The 21,371-nt window shown below is 34.4% G+C and overlaps 3 protein-coding genes across 3 annotated transcripts; 1 reads left to right on the top strand and 2 right to left on the bottom strand.

Annotated features, from left to right (window-relative positions):
* Positions 1-511: 511 nt before the first annotated feature.
* LOC18043942 (pentatricopeptide repeat-containing protein At1g05670, mitochondrial) lies at positions 512-4,908 on the bottom strand. The gene is given in 6 exon segments (XM_024186772.1): positions 512-878; positions 979-1,119; positions 1,201-1,312; positions 1,522-2,408; positions 2,411-4,119; positions 4,776-4,908. Coding segments are annotated over 2 exon segments (2,247 nt in total). The 5' UTR covers positions 3,885-4,119; positions 4,776-4,908; the 3' UTR covers positions 512-878; positions 979-1,119; positions 1,201-1,312; positions 1,522-1,635.
* Positions 4,909-7,895: 2,987 nt separating this feature from the next.
* Positions 7,896-9,064, top strand: LOC18043941 (wall-associated receptor kinase 5). The gene is made up of 2 exons (XM_006438481.2): positions 7,896-8,862; positions 8,959-9,064. Exons 1-2 carry the CDS (start codon positions 8,010-8,012, stop codon positions 9,015-9,017), a joined length of 912 nt encoding a protein of 303 aa, XP_006438544.1. The 5' UTR covers positions 7,896-8,009; the 3' UTR covers positions 9,018-9,064.
* A 1,037-nt stretch (positions 9,065-10,101) lies between these two features.
* Positions 10,102-15,529, bottom strand: LOC18043940 (hydroxyproline O-galactosyltransferase GALT4). Its single transcript, XM_006438480.2, has 7 exons — positions 14,289-15,529; positions 13,640-13,872; positions 13,274-13,564; positions 13,046-13,174; positions 12,705-12,878; positions 10,873-10,980; positions 10,102-10,753 (listed from the first exon to the last, which is right to left on the bottom strand). Exons 1-7 carry the CDS (start codon positions 15,142-15,144, stop codon positions 10,544-10,546), a joined length of 2,001 nt encoding a protein of 666 aa, XP_006438543.1. The 5' UTR covers positions 15,145-15,529; the 3' UTR covers positions 10,102-10,543.
* Between the last annotated feature and the right edge of the window lie 5,842 nt (positions 15,530-21,371).

Raw genomic sequence — 21,371 nt, 5'->3', positions numbered from 1 at the left:
TGTTGCCACCTTCTCGTTAGTTCCTACATCTGAGGGATCAACAGAGACTTAATTAAGCTCCTTTTTTCTATCTTCATCTTTACTTGTTTATGCTTTTAGATTACTATGTTTATTTTCCGCGGTACAGACCGACCTTTCACCCCGGAGAAGCCTATAGCCTTTTGCTCTCATTACAATGGGAGTGGCTATTGCGACCGCCAAAGATTTGCAGCTGCATCAACAGTTTCAAGCCATGCACGAATCTGATCCTGTCTGTGCTTCTCTTTTGAAGTTAATCCTCTATGCGGTGAAACCTTGTCGACTTGCCATAGCACTGAAAAAATTGCTGTTTTATTCATACAATAAGAAATTCTGCGCGTAAAGAAGGGTAGCAACAATTGAATCTCATACTAATAGATATTTGTTATTGCTATTAATAAAAGTGTTTCATATTTCTCTCTGCTATAACACATTAACATCTCTGTATTTGGGTGTATGTGTCCACCGTGTTCATTGCAATATGACTCATGAATAAGCCAGGTAAATATCCAAAACTGGAGAACCCATATGATTAAGATGAAACTGAGGCAACACCTGTATTACAAAGTAAAAAATACTCGGATGCTAATCTGATATTTGATGCACTTGAATAAAAAATCGGTAATTGTTCATCTAAGGTGGTTTTCACTGTCAATGCAGTCCAGATCAACTTTCAATATAATATTCATTCTTGCCATGGCTGGACAGCAATTTTACCCTAGCAGTAACCCAAATATAACCCAAATTTCCTTTTGCAAGGCTTCTACCTGAAATTTTGTTACAAGTGTGCCAATATTGTATCTTCATCTTGCTTGGCACCAAGCTCTTCCAACTTTACCAGAAAATTTGACACCTAGCACCTAAATTGCTACGTCAGTTCAAGTTACTCCATGGTTGAGATTTAGAAACAATTTCAAATTCTTTTTCAATAGCAGCAAATTTTCTTAATATATGAGATACCTATGTCTTTACTTTTGACGGCGATGAGCATACTAGGATACCAATAAAGAAACCACAGTGTCAGCTAGTTCTGTCAGCCTCATATGTCCGGCAAAGCATCCACAAATGCCGACAGCTGAGTATCACTTCCATGTTGGTGACCTGGATATTTGTAGGCATTAATAGCCATAGAAAAAAGCAAGCAATAGATACACTATTTTTGTACGCTTTCAGATACATCACCTGGCTGATGTCTATCCATGCATCTGTGCATTGTTAGTCAAACTTCACTTCGGGATCCATTTCCCATTTCCTAGCATATGAGGCTTGAGTCAACTCAAGTGCAGGTTTTGGTCTTCTGGCCCATGCATTTGTAAAAACAAATTATTCCCTTTATGAAGACATTAGTAGCTCAAGAAAATCATAGGAATCACATCCTCAAGTTCACAAATTAACCACAATATTCAGAAAGCTCCCTCACAAAGATAACTTGCACATCATAAATTCTATACAAAACAATTGATAAACCCATCGCAGACGATAGAAGGTAAAAAGAAACATTACCATGATTCTGAGAAGATGTTGCAAATGTTATAGTAGCCAACGACCAGAAGCCTTTTTGAATTCACGAGACACAAAATCTCCACTGTAATCCTCATCATGGAGGAAATATCCCAGCTATTTGTTCTCGTCTGTTGCCTTTCCCACTAGATAACACTCTATTGCTGCATCACAAAGCTCAAGAGTAATTTCTGTGTTCCCTTCTTCAAAATTGATATCAACAAAAAAGTAGTAAATTTCTCTGTCAGCAACCAGACCCCCTCTTCTCATTTCTTCAAATAGTTCCCTTGCCTCCAAATATTTTTTTCTTTTAAGGAAGCCCTTGATTAAAGCATTGTAGGAAGAAGTTGTGAGGTTAAATCCCTTCTGGACCATTTCTTTATGCAAAAACCAGGCTTCTTTCATATTCCTTGCTTTACAATGCCCTTGTAGTAAAATGTTATAGGTGTTACCATCAGGTGTGATTCCTTGAGCACACATGCCCTTATAAATTTTAGCTGTGGTACGCATATCATTTCTAAGGCAGTGCTGTTTTATCAGAGGATTATAGGTGGCAGCATTGGGCTTTAGACCTTTCTCTAACATCCATTTTAGAAGCTTCTCACCATCTTCAATCATTCCAGACATACAAAACCCGTTCATTAGCACGTTGAATGTGACAACTGAGGGTTGAAGCCCTTTATCCAGCATATCCCTCAGGAGTTCATGAGCCTTAACCATCTCCCCAGATTTACAATAAGCATCCATTATGGTGGTATAAGTAAAAGTATCAGGATGAAACCCTGCCACCTCCATATCTTCCATTAGTTTTACAGCTTGCAGAATATTTCCTGCTTTACAAAGACCATTGACAATTGAGTTGTAAGTGTAAATGTTACAATATGGTTCAGATGAGGCTTACTCCAAATGTTGTCACATACACTGCACTGGCTGATGGACTTTGTAAAAGTGGGGAGATTGTATGTGACAACATTTGGAGTAAGCCTCATCTGAACCATATTGTTGTGTAGAGAAAATGCCTTTTTCATCTCACCTGCCTTGCAATAACCATCAATAAGTGCTGTATAAACAATTTCATCTGGCTCCAACCCTCTACCAAGCATTTCATGGAAGAGTTTTTTGGCTTCCACCATCTTTCCAGTTAGACAAAACCCACAGATAATAGCAGTATATGTTAGCAAATCAGGAATAATATTAAGATCCCGCATTTCATCAAACAATCTATAGGCAGCTGCAACATTGCCCATCTTACAAAACCCATCAATGAGAGTCGTGTAAATCACATTATCAGGAACTATTCCCTGGTTCATCATCTCTCTCAAGATAGTCTCAGCTTCCACAACTTTACTAGTCTTACAAAGAAGGCGTACTATGCTATTGTATGTATATGGGTTTGGTTTCAATCCTTTTATTTGCATCTCTTCTATGAGCTTCAAAACCCTCTGTAGTTCCCCAAGATAACAGTACCCATTGATCATAGTACTAAAACTTACAACATCAGGAGAACAGCCCCGCAACTCCATTTGAAGGAGTAAAAGATGTGCTTCTTTTATTTTTCCGAAATGGCAAAGACAGTGAATCATAATATTGTAAGATGCAGTATTCCAACAGATACCCAGTTCAGGAAATTCAGTAAAACTCTTCACTACCATTCGAAGCCCATCACAGGTGTTTGATAGACGACTAAGATATAAGTTACAAGAATCAACGGAGATAACCAACCCATAATTCAACAATTTTTCGAAAAGTTTTCTGGCTTCATTGAGCTTTCTAGCTTCAACAAGAACCTGGAAGAAAATGTCAAATACATGGGGATCTGAACTCCAGTCCTTGTAAGTATAAATTAGCCGCTCAACAAAATGAGTAAACGCAATGCTGGCATCCAAATTTGGTTTTGCCCAAAAGTCATGAATAAGCCCGTGAGCCGTTTTTAGATCTTTTGCAGCGACAGAGATTTGAACTACAATACAACGGGCTTCCAGATTTGGCTCCCTGCGCAAGCATGCCCAGTCAAAGAAATCCAAAACCAGCCTGTAGTCACTCCTAATGTCCATAAGAACCCAAATTAGATGGTCTGGTCTGAATTTGGATTCAAACGGCTTCAAAGTGTGTCGAAGAGGCTCAGAGCAGCGTAACTTTATCGCAGTTGAAATTTGATGGACGATTTCCGAGTCTCTAATGGTAGGTCTCTTAGGAGAATAATCAGGGAAAGGCCTGGTATTTGTTGAACCCAAGGCAAATGATCTTTGGCTCAAATATCCTCTGAAGAAGAAGAACCGCAAACAATGTGGAAAAATACCCACATTGGAATGATGAGTATTTGGTTGTAAACAATGGTAAAAAGTAAAGATGGTACACCTCTTCATGTTTGTGAGAGAAATCCATCATAAGAGATTGTAAGACCCTGCACTCAGAGATGCAGTGGCTCCCCTCCAAGTGGAAGAGCTGAAGGAAAGAGACTTCTCCATCACTCCATCACCTGTGAAGTAGTACTAATTGTGTCATATCCCAAATCTGCTAGTGTGAAAAGGCAATAGCTTGTATCTTGACACAGCAGACATGATGGATGAGTTAACTGCCTCTCCATCTTATTTTCATTTCCTGTTTCATTGAAACAACCTAATGTTGTTAACAGAAGATATGCTTGCTACATTTCAATCCACCAGTAAGAGATCAAAATGTTTCAGTTCATAAAATAATTCAATACATTCTAGAATAATTATCAAAGCATTAAAAGAATTATGATTTTTTACAGGGGTCACACAAGTTCTATGAGAATCAAAGTTTCATCCTCAAGTTTGGTTTCAAAAACAAGAAATAGAACTTCAACCTAAAGAGAAATTTCAATAAGTTTTCGAGGTTTTGTATGGAGAATCCATGATCTCTATAGGATCATTATCACTCTTGGGTTTATCACATATGAAAAGCAATTAAAAACTTCCTTACAAGCTTTTTGTCAAACACCTGCCACTCCAATATTATTTCTCAGAGGCAACTTATCAAAAAGTAGAGAAAGAGACTTAAGCATTTACACTATGCATTTCACTTTACAGAAGAAAAATGGACACGCAATATCATGACAAGCGAAACAATCTTTCTGTTATTTATTCTACGTATAAATCAATAGAGAAACTAAATTTTTCATTTTTCAGTGACCAGTTTATTATTTTTAAACGGAAACCAAACTTAATGTGCCAGAATCAGATGAGAGAAAACAGAAAACAAACCATTGACATTTGACAAAAAAATAATGGCACCTTTAGCTAGATAGTGATTGGAAGTCCCTTTATTTTACTTCTTCTACTTAGAACAAACTGATACGCGATAGCGAGGCCAAATTACCAAAATCAAGCTGAAACCTCTTTCTCAGGTCTAAACTCAACTGTTTGATAAATTGTATCTGAGAAATAATAGCGAGAGTTGTTAATTGCTCAACGTGTACCGTGTGTACGTTGTCCCGGTGGTCTACTCGACCCAACTTCAACTTCAGCCCATTTTGACCTATCAATGGGTAACAGAGTCTTGGCCCATGGAATTTGGATCATGGGCTATCTTATCTATAATGGGCTTTGACTGCCGAAATTCGGATAAAAAGGGACTAATATTTAACATTAATATTTTTTATTTTTAAAAATTTTTTGAGGGCCTGGGAGGGGATTGCTCATTTCCCATTGCTATCAATTAAAGATGCTTCCTAGTTTTTTTTTCTTTTTTTTAACTGATTACATATCAAATTATTGTATTACACATATATTTACAACTATTATAACAGCATATCATTACATTAATATTTACAATCAAATATATAACTGAAACTTACATTATTATATTAAATTTTATTAAGTAGATGCCCAGACAAATAACTCTCACAGACGGAGGATGTCTCTACTCCACTCGCATTTTACAAGGGAGAAAAACTTATAAATAAACTCTACACAATCATACTTAATTGAGGAAGGTTGAGTTCATGGGAATTCGAACCACTACCCTCATAGTCATGCTTAACTCTAAGGATAATGGTTCACCACTTATCCAAAGGCTAAGTGGCAGTTGCTTCCTAGTTACTGGTGTGTGTGTGTGGGTGGAAAAAAAGGGATTAGTGGTAAAAGTGTGATTCCTTGAATTAATAATCCCCTTAACAATTAAGGGGTCCTTCAGTATTAGTGCCCAATCTTAAAAACCATTTTCCGTGAATCGATGGTACTGAAGCCGTTTCGATCGAAGCAAAGTAAAGTTGAAAAAGGAGCTAACAGCGGCCACATAGAGCTGTCCTACAACAGCAAAAAATACGAATCACTAGTGAATTTTATTTGGAAAGATTGTCTCCACTACAAGAAAAGATTATATTTTCTATTGATGGTAATGCAAGATGCCTCCAGCTGTACTTAATTAAACACACAGACACAGCCGGCCCCTGCTAAACCACCATATGAATCCCAGCTTCCTTAAATTTGCTGAAATGTTGGTAGAATATGAATTGATTCTCTTAAAATTAAGAAGACCTGGAAAAGCAGCACATATATTTAGATATGTGCACTTTGATCTTATATTGATCCAACTCTCTTTTGCCTTTCTTGAGGCCCTTGGGAATAATGATGCACTCATTATCGCTCAAATGATGAACCTTCAATGGCTACCCTTGTTTCCAGGGTGGAGGAGTAGACGTGTACCATATGTTATATTTCGAATACAATGTAATAAACAAGTCCATTTAAAAGACATTGTTTTCAATTTGTTAATTCATACACTGACACTTGGTATATCCACTGTCTAGTAATAATACTTTCTAAAAATTAACTCAAGTAAATGAAACACTTGGTATGCTACCAGTGTCAGATCAACCCTCGACATTCAAGCTTGTTAATGGAACGCGAAGACATAAAAATAAAACCAGGATTAATTAGATCATCAGTCCAACATGCATTCATGAATAAGTCATTCATATCTAAATCAAATAACGCGAAGAACCGAACTGCGATGCACATGTACGTAGCATATTGAAGCATGTCATATGAACTTACTAGAAACCAAACGAACATTAATGTTGAGATTCTCGTATCGTTTATTTAGTTTAATCGTTAATTGTTCTCTCTTTATATTAAATAATTTGACTGCTGTCGATCAATCTTACTTGTTCAGTATTATGTGTATTGTTCTTATTTTGTTTCTTCAAGGCGGCGAAAGAGAGAGAGTGTGTGTGTATGTTCTGTTTACAAGTTGGATTTTGAGATTTGAGCTATTTTGTGCATTCAATTCATATACTAAAGTTTTAATTGATCTTACCAACAGTTGTCTCAGAACTTACAAGGGACTAATTTCTTTCTTGTTAAATTTTTTCTATAGATTATTTTATTTTTTAAATCACTATAGATTATTTTTCTTGATAGTTAAAAAGAAATAGATTTGATCTATTTAATTATACACGAATTAAGAAGTGAAACTGAAACACCGGAGTTCATTCCTCTACCTTTTCATCACTTTTTTTTTTTAATTTTAGTGCGGAAGTCATATGCTTCACAAGTTAGCCAAAAAAAAAAAAAAAAAAACCAAGGCATCTAGTAATGGAGAAATTTAAAGCATCAAAATAAAAGCTAGCCACCTCAACACCGAAAGTAATAAAGTCAATCCCCTATAACACTTGTTTGGTAAGGAGGAAAACAAGAGGGGAAAAAAAAAAAAAAAAAGAGAGAGGATACAATATATTCTAATTCATCATTCAACCAAATGAATTCTTTTAAAAAAGTATACAAATTGAAATTATGAGTAATTTGTATAAACTTATCATACATATGTAGATATTAAAAGAATGCTGTTCTATATAATCAATCTTTTCAAAAGACATCAGTTTGTACAAGACGATCGTTATTCTATCTTTACTCTTTAAAAAAAAAAGAGAGAAAAGAAAAAGGAGCTTACACATCTATCATCTAATTAAAGAGTTTGAGTGTTTGACTAATTGATTTCCAAATAATTTTATTTGGTTTGACACTTGAATATTAGAAATCTCTGGCTAACCTCCTACATAAAAAAAAAAAAAAAAGTGTTATGAGGGGGAAACAACTTCAACTTCACACAATAACAAATAAAAAGTTAAAATATTTTGATAAATATCCTTAAAATTTGAATAAATAATAAAGTTGATAAAAAAATTTACCCAAATAAGAATGAGTTGGGTTAATTAATTAATAGGGTGCATATCATTTTTTTTTTCTAAATAAATGACTGAATACTAGTAATAGCGAAAAACTTTCTCCATTCACTTCTATTTTCTTTTTTTCTACAATATTACTTCCCCGCTTACTCCTGCTTAATTTCTTACTAATTTCCTTTCATCTTAAACAACAAGCTTAGCTATCTTCTTTCACAATGTAATGTATATAAATATACAAACACCCATACACACAAAAGAGTGGCAGTTAGTACACACGCACCACTGATCATCAATCTCTCTTCGCATCTCAATTCTGTCTCCATCTCTCCATATCCACAACATGAAGCCAACACGTTATTGTATAACTCTCTTCCTCTGCATCTCTTCAATCTCTGTTCCCCTTTTAGTGTCATCTCAAGCTTGCCAAAGAACCTGTGGCAAAATACCCCTCAAGTACCCATTTGGCTCCGGCTCCGGCTGTGGAGATGCCCGTTTCCAAAAATACATAACATGCAACGACCAAAAGCTCACCTTCACCACGCACACCGGTTGCTATCCTGTCACCAACATAGACTATTCAAATCAAGTGATGTACGTTACAGATGCTTCCATGTCAACATGTGCGTGCACTCAGCCAAGCAAAGGCTTCGGCCTTGACTGGGACGGCCCCTTCTCTTTTCACGACGATGATGTCTTCACGCTACTCGACTGTTCAATCGACTCGTCGCCTATTTATAAATCAAACAATAATGCTTATGACACCAACACCAGTGCAGTCCCTTTATGTGACAAAAAAGGTGCATCCATATGCAGCTTTTTGTATTCATGCAGAGCAATTAGTATGTTGAACCTCCCGATTTCTACGTGCTGTGTTTACACTCCCGTGGATCTAGGGCCATCGTTTGAGATGGATTTGCAGAAGCTGCAATGCTCCTCGTACTCTGCGTTCTATAGCTTCGATGGGCAGGATTATAATCCTGAAAATTGGAAGTATGGGATAGCGCTTAAATACAAGTTTAATGTGTATAACGACTATCCAGGCTCCTGTGCCCACTGTGAGGAGAGTAACGGAGCTTGTGGGTATTCAGCTGTAGCTTACAATTCCTTTATTTGTAACTGTCCCAGTGGAATCAACACAACAACAGATTGTTACTTTGAAGCAGCTTTCAATAATGCTCTCCCACGGCAGACGGGTACGTGCCTCAATTCATTCTGTATCTTTGATTATTTCTTTCCATGGTTTGTATTATTAATGCTTTTAACTTTTATGGATCAATTTGATCTTGCAGTGACATGGTCGGTCTATCCGTTGGCTTCGATTCTGGCTTTGTTCTTGTTCTTGTTGTAGATTGTAATTTGCGACAGACGGCAAAGGTAAAAATTACATAATGGAAGAACCGTATTAAAAATGTTCCAAAGTTTTTAGTTTATTTTTCTTTTTCGCCTCTTTCATTAAAAAAGAAAAGAAATGGTTTGCTTTGTCTTAGTTTATTATACACAATTTTATTTTTTTTATTTGTTTTTAATATTACAATTAAAAATTTGTCTAAATTCTATTTTATAAATATAAATTAAGATTCAGTATTGAACATTTGAGATAAATAAATTAATGGTCAAAATCATATTAGAAAAAAAGGAGAGGGGGGAGGGGCGGGGCTCCATCCACATTAACCGGGAATATGGCTGTCCACCGATCCCTGCCAAATTTAAAAAGAAATACAAAATCTGGGGGCTGAATTGCTGCTGATGACCTAACTTTCTCGTAAATTATATACACGACACAGAAGAATTAATTTAAGGTGAAGGTGATGCGGGGCGCAACTTGTAAAGAAGGCATCTACAGCCTGCGTGCGCGTGGGAAATAATGAAAGTAATAGAAACGGGATCAAGGAATTGGGTTCCTTCACCATGCCACAGAGAGAATCATTTGTTCTTTCATCACTAATAAAGGTTGCATCTTTATTCCTACTTTCCTCGGCGAGCGACGTAGAATAAACGCTTTATATATATATATATATATATATATATATATATTTATTTATTTATTTATTTATTTATTTATTTATTGGGTTTTATTCTCTTATCTTCAAATATACCCAGCGCACTTCGATGCAGCAGACTCTACCTTTATCCCCGATTCTTCCTAAAAATTGACATGACAAGCTTGGAAGTAGTGATCACGGATAGTGACCGTCGCTAAAAATATATTACGGTTAGAGCTGCTAGAAAAGACAAACCAAAGAGGTCAGCAGAATAACCCAAGTAGGCAAACGAGCTGTAAATTAATCTAGGATTTGGATTCAAGAAATGGTAATGCAAAAGCAAAACGTCTTGGAGACCAGAACTAGTGGTGGCGGTACCCCTTGCCGAGAGAAATCCGGCATTGACCAGACTGAACGACTGAATGACTGGACTCTCTTCTCCCCCACGCATACGCACAAATTTCTAGTTCGAATATCAGAGAGAGACGACTGATTTCATTATTCTCTATTCTTTTCGATTACAATCCACGAGTCATCTACAAATGCACCTTGTATAAAAGTCCAATTCATCTGGGTAAATACATCTTGCTCCTGTGCTTCACTACTCTTTTGATTACAGTCCATATGTTCTCTGTAATCAATCTAACCCACATCCCTCTGGCAGCCCTGTTCTTTTGGCATTATGAAGCCATTTGAGTAACAAGAAGAGAACTACATAGCAAAATTGCCAAATAATGAAATGAATTCCAAAAGAGGGCATAACCAGCCCCCATAAAACTAGTTTGAACGGCCCACTAAATATATACAGAGATATACTATTGACTGCAAAATTGTTTCTCTGTACTTTCTCGAGTTTAACATACTTGATTGAAACTGGATAATATCTTCATTATCATCTCATGTTGCAGCACTGGGGCTTTCCTTGATTTTGCAATTTGTCCCACATACACACCATCTGTCTCGGAGATTGGTAATGAGCAGTGTAATAATCTTCAATGCACCCAAACTGGCAAAACTTCAAGCTATGTACATACTCCACTGGTTTTGAATTGTTGAACTTTTCCACCCACATTCCCATGCTCACATCTTCCATCTTGAACAACTGTACAGACACATTTGTTTAAATGAATCAATAATCCTACACAGACATCTGCTTCAAAAATAATGCACAGAAAGAAAAGGCAGATTCTAATCATCGCCATAAGTTGATCAATGACTTACTCTCAACTTGTGTTTTTCAAAGTCAGCTACTATAAACTGTGCAATGTCAGAAGACACAATGTATCCTGGACCATTGGCGTATGGTGGATATTCTTCCTCCGGCCACTCCTGCAATGCAGCAGAAAAGAATGATGTAAGCATATGTTCATGTCATGGGCAAAATAACGTTCCAGAAGTCAGAGTGAATAAGAGATCATAGTTTGATAATGGTCATGCACGATGAAAATTCACTGGTGTTTTGTTTCCATTCTCCAGTACATATCAAGACAAAAACAGGACAGCAGCATGAAGCATTCCTGAAAGACAGAATTCCTTTCAATTCTACAAGCTATAGGCAAGGGAAAAATCTAAAAATAACAGCAAAAATATTCCAACTTTCCACAGGTAAAATGTGTTTGTCACACCTTTATATGCTACATTCTAAAAGCGCAATAGTAGATGGGTGAGTAATAAAACCAAGAGGAGAGCATTTTCCTTGAGGCTTGAATTCAGGAAGAGAATCCTAAGAATCAAATCAGTATTGTAAGCAGACAGAGGTCAACATGTAATGGCAATAGTTATTCCCTCATCTTAACACGAACTAAATGTACTGTCCACGCATGAGAAGGAGGCCTCGATACTGTGTCAATCTAAAGCATGGATATTCAGTTTGACGGAGATGCATTTTTTTTTTTTGTTGGGTGGGTGGGTGGGTGGGTGGGGGGGGGGGGGGGAGAAGAGAATTTAGATTTTTCGGTATGATTCCCCCCACCACCCATATATTATCAAATACTCACCCTAAGTTTCCCGACATGTCAATTCACTACCAAGGTTTTTTGGTAACCACATTTTATCTTTTCGGCTACTATCATTTTACCACAAAAACCTTAATACTATATCAAAATTGCATAGGTCACAAGGGTATTTAAGGAATTTCAAGCTGAAGTTATTTTCTTATTTTCTTTTTTTTTTACGGTTTTTTATCTTTTTCCCTAGACATCTGATTTATGAGGTTTTTTTTTTCATTTTCTTTATTTCAATTATTAAATTTTTATTATATTAAAATATCCCCAAATTTTTCACGCATCCATAACAAACTAATTCGTGATATTATTTACACATATACATACAAATTTCACCATATTAAGCTCAATTATAATTAAAGCAATTAAGAGTGTGTTTGGAAGTGAGGTACTGTAACTTTTAAACTACAGCTGTTCTGAAGTAAAAGTCATAACTGTGGAGTAGAACTAAGAAAAAATAATTGTTGAGCTATAAAAAATCCAACTGTAAGGTGTTACCAAACACCTTGACAGCTAGGTTTTGGTAGCCTATCTGCTATACATCACTCCCATACGTACCCTAAATATAATAATATAAAATTCTATTATGGGAATATTTTAATACAATAAAATTCTAAGAACAGAAATAAAGATAACAAAAAAAAGGGGGGTTGTAAATCAGATGTCCAAAGAAAATGATAAAAATCGGCAAAATAACTAGAAAAATTACTTCAGCTTAAAGTTCCTCAAATAGCCTTGTGACCTCAGCAATTTTTAACAAAGTTAAGGGTTTGGTGGTAAAATATAACAGCCAGAAATTAGGTGGTAAAATGTAGTTTTTAGGAAACCTTGGTGGTTAATTGATACGTCAGGAAACTTTTGGTGGGTATTTGATAATATACCCCAAAAAAATCAAATAATTCAATATAGAGAATATCAAAATTAATTTATGTAGAAGCAAGTAAACTTAAATCAAGTCAATGCACAAAAATGAAAGCTATATAGAGCAAGAAAAAGTAAATTAAGAAAATGGAACATCTCAAATTTGCAAAACTTAACAAGAATTAGTACCTCGTACGTCACTGCCCATTTACCATGGCGGAGGGGCCTGTGGTAGTAGTTCATGTTCCCAATATATAGGCTCTTGTCTTCACGGACTTTCCTTGCTTCCTTCATTACAGCATCCACCCTAATAAATGTATCATCGTCACACTTCATGATATAATTTGCAGCCACTGTACGAACCTGTAAGCAGAAATAAACATTGGGGAAATTAGGACTTCTATTTTTTCCTTAGGGCAACAAAGAAAACCACTCAAGGAAAAATATTCACAGTTGATAAATACAGCGGCCATGTGTTATATGTACCACAAAAAAAAAAAAAAAGAGTTTGGTTTTGTGCTACCACTCACCCCATATTCACAGATTGCAACAGTCTTTAGTACAACAAGGTCATAAGCATCCATGTAAGGAACTATGACAATATCACCAAAATACTCTGCTTCTTTCTTTAGATCCAAATTTACTTCCTTTCTTCCATGCTGAAAAAATTTTTAAAAAAATGCAAGTGCTTTCAGCTTATACCATATATGGAAAAGATCAATTTGGATGCAAGATATGTATCTAGTATCGACCCTTACCAGTGCAACGAAAAACCGAGCCACTACTTTGGAAGATGTTATTAACTTGTGTTGCATCCACGACTTCCTGACAGCCATCCGCTCAGCAAAATGGTTGCCAGCAGAAAGGATGCCAATGAAAAGCTCCACATGTCCATCAGGAAGAGGTGGCGCACGCCACTTAGTTAACATCTCAAGATGCTTTTGCGGAGCAAAACTTGGATGTGAAGTTGGTAGAGAAGCAGCAAACAAAAAGTGCAAATCAACATTCCCATTCACAGACAGCCCAGTAGCATCCTCAAGAGCAAATCCCTATAAGCACGCATTAACAATTATAAAATGTCCCACATTCATCATAGAAAAAGGAGATATGATAAGGATGCTCACAGTCCGATAGGGAAATGATGTAACATGTCTCCCATCAACAGTGATATGGTAGCCTTCCAGGCCAGCTGCTATGGTAAGAACAAACAAATTGCCCTCTGAAAATGGGTATGGCCACTCTACTGTAACCTTCTTTGTTCGCCCTATGAGCCTGTTCAACCACCACGCTGCCTTTGATTCCTCTGAATGTTCATCATCATCACGTATCCATTTCTCACATTTCACCTTCCCATCAACTGCACAGAGCACAACATCATTAATGAAAATAAATAGAAAAATTTAGAATCATTTAACAAACACTCCAAATTATCAAAATTGAGCTAAGCTAGCATCCAACAAGAAGTTAGATAAATGACAATACTGAAAAAGAATAAACACAGACTACTTTGTACCTCCAGACCATCTACATTAGGACATGTTCTCCAAAGCCCTTGATAAATTCTGATTTCAATTTAAATATTACCACAATTCAGCACAGATATCAGGGAGCCTTATACACACATATTCCACACAAGCAAATGCTAGCTTAATCCATTTCTTAACCACAGCCTCTATTCACTTAAACTACATTCAGTTCAATTCAGTCACATTAATCAACAAGAACAACAACAAATAACAAGAAAAGAACATGCATTAGGAGAAACCAATTTACCAGTTTCTTCATCAGCTCTAGACCTCCAACCTTCACACCTAAGAGCAGAACCCCACTGCATCCTGTAACACGTGTTCATCTCAATCACAGGCCTCCCGCTCCAATCACCCTTCAATCTAGGATTAAAATGCAGAATCCTTGGTGGGTCCTCCCCATCAACGGTCTTTAAACCTTGCAACTCCATCATAAACTGCGACACCAACACAGCCTCCTCCCCTTCTTTCAACGAAGCAATCTTCGGATCATCCTCCGGGTGGGCCCAGTGCGGCTTACCAACGACAGTAACATGTGACCCCAGTGTCAATCCACACGGCAAAACCATGAGATGGCTCCGGTTCACAAAATCGGACCCGGATAATGAAATCGAATGTGGGCAAGATTCGGACTTCGTCTTGTTGGGTTCGATTTGGGTTTTGCTTATAGTCTCCGCCGATTCGAGCTCATCCCAGACTTTCTTGCCGACAGACCACGCGTCCTTCGCGATCTTGTGAAGAACCGAGAACTCATCTATGTTACTTTCGCTGTCATCGAGCGCACTCTCGTTGAAGAACAAACCTGAGACTCTCTTGAACTCGCGCATTCGCCGCTCAGGCGCACGAGAAAATGTCTGATAGGTGGAGGCTGACGTGTCCTTTGAAGGTCGACTCGCTGTGTACAGCTCTTCCGCTTCGTTTTCGAGCAGCACATGCTTGGGCAAAGTGTCGGCGAAGAACCCAACAGACCCGGTGTCGGATTTAAATACAAAAGGGATTTCAAAGCTCATGAAGAGAAGGTAAAGAAACAGGATACCCATCAAGAATTGAATCAGTCTGAGTCGACTCAGTGGCAACACCGACTCCAGCTTCGCTCGCTTCATTGTAAAACCAAATAACAGAAAACAAAAGTCTAACTTGATCTTTGTATTTGGTTTATTTTGAGAAGCTAGCACTCAGAACCAAGGCGCGTTCACAATCACACAATAGCAGCAAGAGACACTAACTTAACTCAGAGAAAGGGGAGAAGATGTTTTGAATTAATTACGATCAAATTCTATAAAATTATTAGAACAAAAACTTTAAAGGGTCAAGCAAAGCAAAATCTCATACTGAATGAGAAACAATTTCTCTTCTCGATCTTCGGCTGTCACGTAGCTGGTGGTTGCCTGAAGAGGAAAAGTTGTTTATGCTTGGAAGTTGAAAACGGCAACGTTTCCTCGTTTGTCGGTGATTGATTAATTAGTTTCCAACATTGCATTGCATGGAAGATTCCAAATAGGCGTGATCAATAAAATGAAACAAACTACAAATTTAATTAATTGAGTTCGGGGGAGAGATTTGGGTTTAGGAAAGGGTAATTTTTAAAAACCTTCCATGAGGTTTAGACTTATTGTAAGTAGATGACGAGAATTCGTTTATTTATAAAAAAATCCTACGTTTTTGTTCCATTTGATTGCCATTTGGGTAGTTGTGGGCATTGTTGACATTTCGCAATAAAACAAATCTTTTGTAACTTTCGTTGTCTTGAGAACAGTAGTTAGTTATTTCAGTTACTAATGTTCTGACACAAATAAAAATCAAACTTGTAAAAAGAAGTTTCGTTTTGTTTCAAACAATGCATCTCTTTGCTATCATTTTTTTAATAATCTTAAAAACTAAAAACTAAAAACTAAAAACAAAAGCAAAAACAAACATGACCACCACCATCATCGTATAAAACCCTGGATACAAAGACGATTTCTGATCATCACAGAGGATTACCGAATTGACGAGCAATAGCTTACAGTGGCAACGAGCAGCAACACCTGCAACGGTGGTGGTAGATAGCTCCAGAAATTATGCTCACTTGATTAATGTAAGAAATTATACTCAAAACTGAACAGTCTGCATTTAACTGATCATAACTTACTGTAGATAGCTCCAAATTTAGATTAGTAAAATTCATTGGAAAGCTAACATAAATATATTTCCAATGATGTATGGCCCGAAAATTAATTCGATCTCATGTAGTACAGTTTAATTCCCAAAGATACCCCTTTTGCACAGAAATTTTGCTCACTTGATTAATGTAAGAACTGTGATGTGATGATGATGAGAAATACTGTGTGTTATCTGTGATGATGATGAGAAATGTTGTGAAGAATGACAACATTTAGAGTATAAGGGAAGAAAAATGACATGTTGAGAAACATAAATTGTTTATGTGTGCTGTGCATAAGACTTTAAATTGCTTTACAATCTTATATATAGCAGGAGACTTGCAATATGACTGTTGGTTTGTAACGGTCATAATGCAACACCCTCTTTATTTTTTTTCAAGTTTTTAATTTTATCTTTCTTGTAGGAACTTTAAGGAAATATCAATAATTTAAAGAGGGTAAAATAATCATAATCCTTACCTATGATATTGTAAATCTTTGGAATTGACAGGGATAAAATTGTCAAAAAATAGGGTTTGTGCTTTTCGCGCCAATAATTTCAGCTTTTTTTTAGTTATGTCAATCTACAAACTGTTGTTAAGGGCAATATTATCTTTGCACAGTCAACTAACGGTCAATGTAAAAATTAACTGACAATAGAAAATTTTTTACAAATAAAAAAATTCTCACTATTTATTTACAATAAATCCAAACCTCGGGGGAGGTTTTTAAAAATTACCCGTTTAGGAAATAAAATTAGTCACCACTTTCCACAACGGTGGTCGCTGGTCAACTTTAAATTCCTTCCTCACGACTCAGGCCGTCATGCGTTTATATTTGTTGACATTTGTCATCTGATTATTATTATTTATTTCTTTTGTTTATACGGAAGCTCCTAGTTCTAGAAATGATTATAGATTTAGAAAATCTTTTATATTTATAAATTTACAAAAAAATGTACCCTACGGCTCTGCACCAGTCTCCTTAAGGCCAATTTGATAGCACTATAGATTCTAAATTAATCATAGTAAGATGTATTGTAAAAATAATTAGTTGTAAAGAGAATTAATTAATTTTTTTATAAAATTTATTTTTAAAAATATTGTAAGTTCATATTGTTTAATAAATTTTATTGTTAAACTGATGTAAAAATGTAAATAATTGAATTAAACATAATATTGAATATAATTTATTTACACGTTTATAAATATGTATATAAAATATATTTTTATTGTGTAAATATAAGAATTGATAACTAAAATAAATATTTTATATTATTAATTTTTTATTTCGATATCCCAATATAATTAGTAGTAATAACAATCGCTTTAAAGCTAATGATTTTATTTCCTAATTGATAAGGACAATATATATATATATATTCTCAAAATCAGATTTTGAAAATTATTTTTTTATACTTTTGCAAAATTTTCTTATATGGTGAGGAGATTTTGCCAAAAGTGACTTTTAAAATAAATTACCAAATATCATTACTGTTGAATCTTCTAACAGCAACCCCAAACAGGCTCTTAATTTATTATAAATCTTCAAAACAGTTAGCGGAGTATTAGAATATCATTCACTCTATTTTGGAGAACAATAGTTTAATTTTAAAAAATTATTAGCCATCTACTTAAAATTTAATACATTTTTTAAGTATTATAAACATTTAATTTTATTCATTTTACACATATTTTATGTAATTTACATCAATCATCCACCAAAAAAATAAAGTTATCCTTACAAAATGACAAAATAAAGGCAATCATAAATTATAATTGTGGTTATTTTATAAGAAAGATTTTATCTTTTTTTTTTTGTGGACAATTGATACACATTGTAAATAATGGGCAAAAAATTAAATAAATTCAAAATTTTTTAATATTTTTATAACACGGAAAATTTTGGGTAAATAACCTTTAATTTTCTGTGAAAAATTCATTTTTCGTGTGAAATATTTTTTTTTTAAGCGTAAACTAGATTAAAAAAATATGACTTTAATAATGAGTATTCATTTTTTAAAAATATTTATCAGTGTAAAACAAATTAAAATCTCCGTATCACTACGTATGAGTAGTTTTGTTTTATATTAGTAGTCGAGTTCGAAAAATGGACGATATGAATGATGTGATAATAATAATTATTATTATTATTTGAATTTTGCACCAACAATTGACGGCATTATATGAAGGGCCCTGGGTGGGGACTCGGACGAAAAGGCTCTTGCTTCTTGGTTGGTGGAGTTTTTAATGGACGAAGTTGTCAGTTTCTGTGGTTTTTGAATTTTAAAGTGCTGGTTTTGCATAACATTTTTTTTTTTAATTTTTTTTTTGGTGATAAATTGCATAACGTGCTCGGGAGAATGTGACTTGTAACAATGAATTTGAAAGGGACTGGGCACCAATTGGAATTTTCTAAAATGCCTAATGATTGGCCACTCACTCAGCCTATTGTGTTTTTGTTGCCACGAACTTTTATAATCCCTTCTGGCGAGATCGTGACTGTGTGAGTAGGATTTGCAAGTTCGTTGTCACATGAGAATATAGGAAGGTCTGGAAAAATTTTATGTGAAGCGGGTCACCACCTCAACAACATTTGAGTAATGATATCGAAATCACAATGTTTTGATATGAAAATGGAAGAATAATAAGAGTTGGAACGATTGGGATTTGGTTTGTAAAATTATGGCTCAGTTTAACATTTAAGTATCGCAGCTTTAAGTCACAATTTTTGTAAAAGATATTGTTAAAAATTGATAATGTATAATAAATATAATTTGTAAATAATATATTTGACAAAATTTATAAAAATATTATTTTTTTTTTTATGAAAAAAATATAGAAACAAATCAACTTAATTTTAAACTCATACAATGATACCGTTGCTATCCTTAATTCCTAACTGTGCTTAAAATGCTGTAGTTACGGAAGTGGTGGGGCACTATTTTCCCCTTCAAATTTCAAATAATCCACAACTCATATTTTAAAATTTTGTGGGCTTACACTACTGATTTGTTGATCTCATTTTTGGGCCCACCAAAACCGCCGAACGACAGGTCTGGATTCTTGATTTGGGAGTTTTAATGATGCAGGAGAGCGGGTGATAAACGAAAAGCTTTTTTTTTTTTTTTTTTTTTTTGTGGACCAAATATTATTATATTATTAACCACGGATTTTTACACCAGGTTGAAATTAGCCGTGTGATATTAATGCATATTGAATTGATTAATACTGCTTTCAAGCGTCGAATTTATCATAAAAACACATATTTAAAATATTACAGAATAAAATGCATTGCTTTAAAATATGTTTTTCTTTTCATTTTTTTTTGTTCATCTCTGATTTTTTTTATGAATGGTTATTCCCGTTATAAAATTATTGTTATTATCATCATCATTACCATCATTATTATTATTATTATTATTATTATTGAAAAAAATTAGTTGATTCATTTAAAAAAAATTAATGAACACAAACACAATATTGCATATTCTTTAGTGTTATATTTGTTTCAATGAGTTGTCCATAAATTTTAAATTTATGCAAAAAAAAAGATGTGATTTAATTGTTCTTGAGAGTTTTATTTTAAAATGTTTTGCATTTATTTAATTGAAAATCTAAGTTTGCCTTTAATAAAATTATACATGAATTATACAATAAACTAACAGTAAATTCACATAAGGATATTTTGAGTTATTATTTGACAAGTATAGATGAAATGAGATGTTGCATTAAACCCTAAAGGTGAAAGAGGCTTTTTATATATTTTAAGTGCAGATTTGTGGATCAAATTCTAATTGAGTGATATAGACATAACATATTTTTGTACAAATAATGTTGCAAACTGATGTGGCAAATTATTAATAGTTGAATTAAAAATATGGTAGGATCCATATGATTTACGTTTATCAACCAATTATATTTATAATATTAGTTTGTACAATCTTTTGAGCGGCTCTTTATATTATTTATAAGAATATTTTAATTGAAAATTAAAATTTTGGTAGTCTTCAATATTAAAATATAAATATTCTTGTAGTGTTTTTTTTTTACTTTAAATACCAAATGTTTTATGTTATTAGAGACGTGGCAATGATAATATATTAATAAACTATCACATTAGTTTGTACGAAAAAAGTTTGATACATATGTTGATATACTCAATATATGTGAAATTAATTTGAGATTAAAGAAACCATTCCTTATATTAGAAAAATCTTGGGTGAAATTGTTGCATATACTCGTTATGAGTATATTTAGTCTCATAATTGGTTGGTTGAAAGATACGTACAGTAAAAATCTAACCAATAAAATGAAAATACATTACTCAAAAATTTTATAAGCGTACATTGGTTCTGCTTCTCGATCATAGCAACAATAACGTTACCAATTTGAAAATATATACTAATGAATAATCATTTGATTTCTGGGCTACTATTCATTATTCAGCATCAACATTCAGTTCCGAGAGATCACTTAAAAGCATTACCACATATCACAAGAGATAAGACAAAGACTAAAGTTAAATTATAAAGAAGTTTTGCCTAATTAGTTGGCGCTTTCCTCCCTCTCTTTCCACCCCTCCAATGTGTGTCATGTCATTCGATTCCAAAATATAAATTGTAATGAATTATTTCCGTGTATCGTTGTGATCTTGGCGTATTTGAATTACGTACCTATCAAGTTTCACACAGCATGCATGCAGGTGTGATTATTACGCCTTAGCAGGAGTTACCATATAGATATAAGCAGCTTAATTTTGCAAAGAGAGAATGCTGCATATTTCATTGCTGAGAGATATCATATTTACTATTTATATTCCTATTAAATTTTTAATTACTTATTTCATTTACTATTTTATTTGTCTTTAAAAGATTTTATGACATTTCTAAGTAAGTCGGTGTCAAAATTAAAGAGAAGATAAAAAGGATTAGTGTTATATAATTATCAAAAGAGCACTTATATTTTTTATTTTTTTTTCTTAGACCCAATGTTACAATGAATTACCCATGTTGTAATTTAAATTTTAAAATATCACACTTTGAATGATTAATTGTTTTGCCTTTATTTTCACAATTACTAATATTATCTCTTAGCAGGGAGGAATAAACCAGATAATTGAAAGTTTAATAGGGATGTAAGTTATAAACATGACATCTATTAAGGATGAAAAATACGTTCTCTCTTTTT

This window comes from Citrus clementina, unplaced genomic scaffold (assembly GCF_000493195.1).
Source record: "Citrus clementina cultivar Clemenules unplaced genomic scaffold, Citrus_clementina_v1.0 scaffold_4, whole genome shotgun sequence".
In the NCBI taxonomy this organism is placed as follows: domain Eukaryota; kingdom Viridiplantae; phylum Streptophyta; class Magnoliopsida; order Sapindales; family Rutaceae; genus Citrus; species Citrus x clementina.
This window is presented reverse-complemented; position numbering and strand designations above follow the sequence as displayed.

Excerpts from the sequence above, each read along its gene's own strand:
- LOC18043941 (XM_006438481.2), top strand. The coding sequence starts at position 8,010 with ATGAAGCCAACACGTTATTGTATAACTCTCTTCCTCTGCATCTCTTCA. Across the intron at positions 8,863-8,958 it reads TGCTCTCCCACGGCAGACGG|TGACATGGTCGGTCTATCCG; the intron begins GTACGTGCCTCA and ends TTGATCTTGCAG.
- LOC18043940 (XM_006438480.2), bottom strand. The coding sequence starts at position 15,144 with ATGAAGCGAGCGAAGCTGGAGTCGGTGTTGCCACTGAGTCGACTCAGA. Across the intron at positions 13,565-13,639 it reads CATCATTTCCCTATCGGACT|GGATTTGCTCTTGAGGATGC; the intron begins GTGAGCATCCTT and ends GCGTGCTTATAG. Across the intron at positions 12,879-13,045 it reads TTGCAATCTGTGAATATGGG|GTTCGTACAGTGGCTGCAAA; the intron begins GTGAGTGGTAGC and ends TTCTGCTTACAG.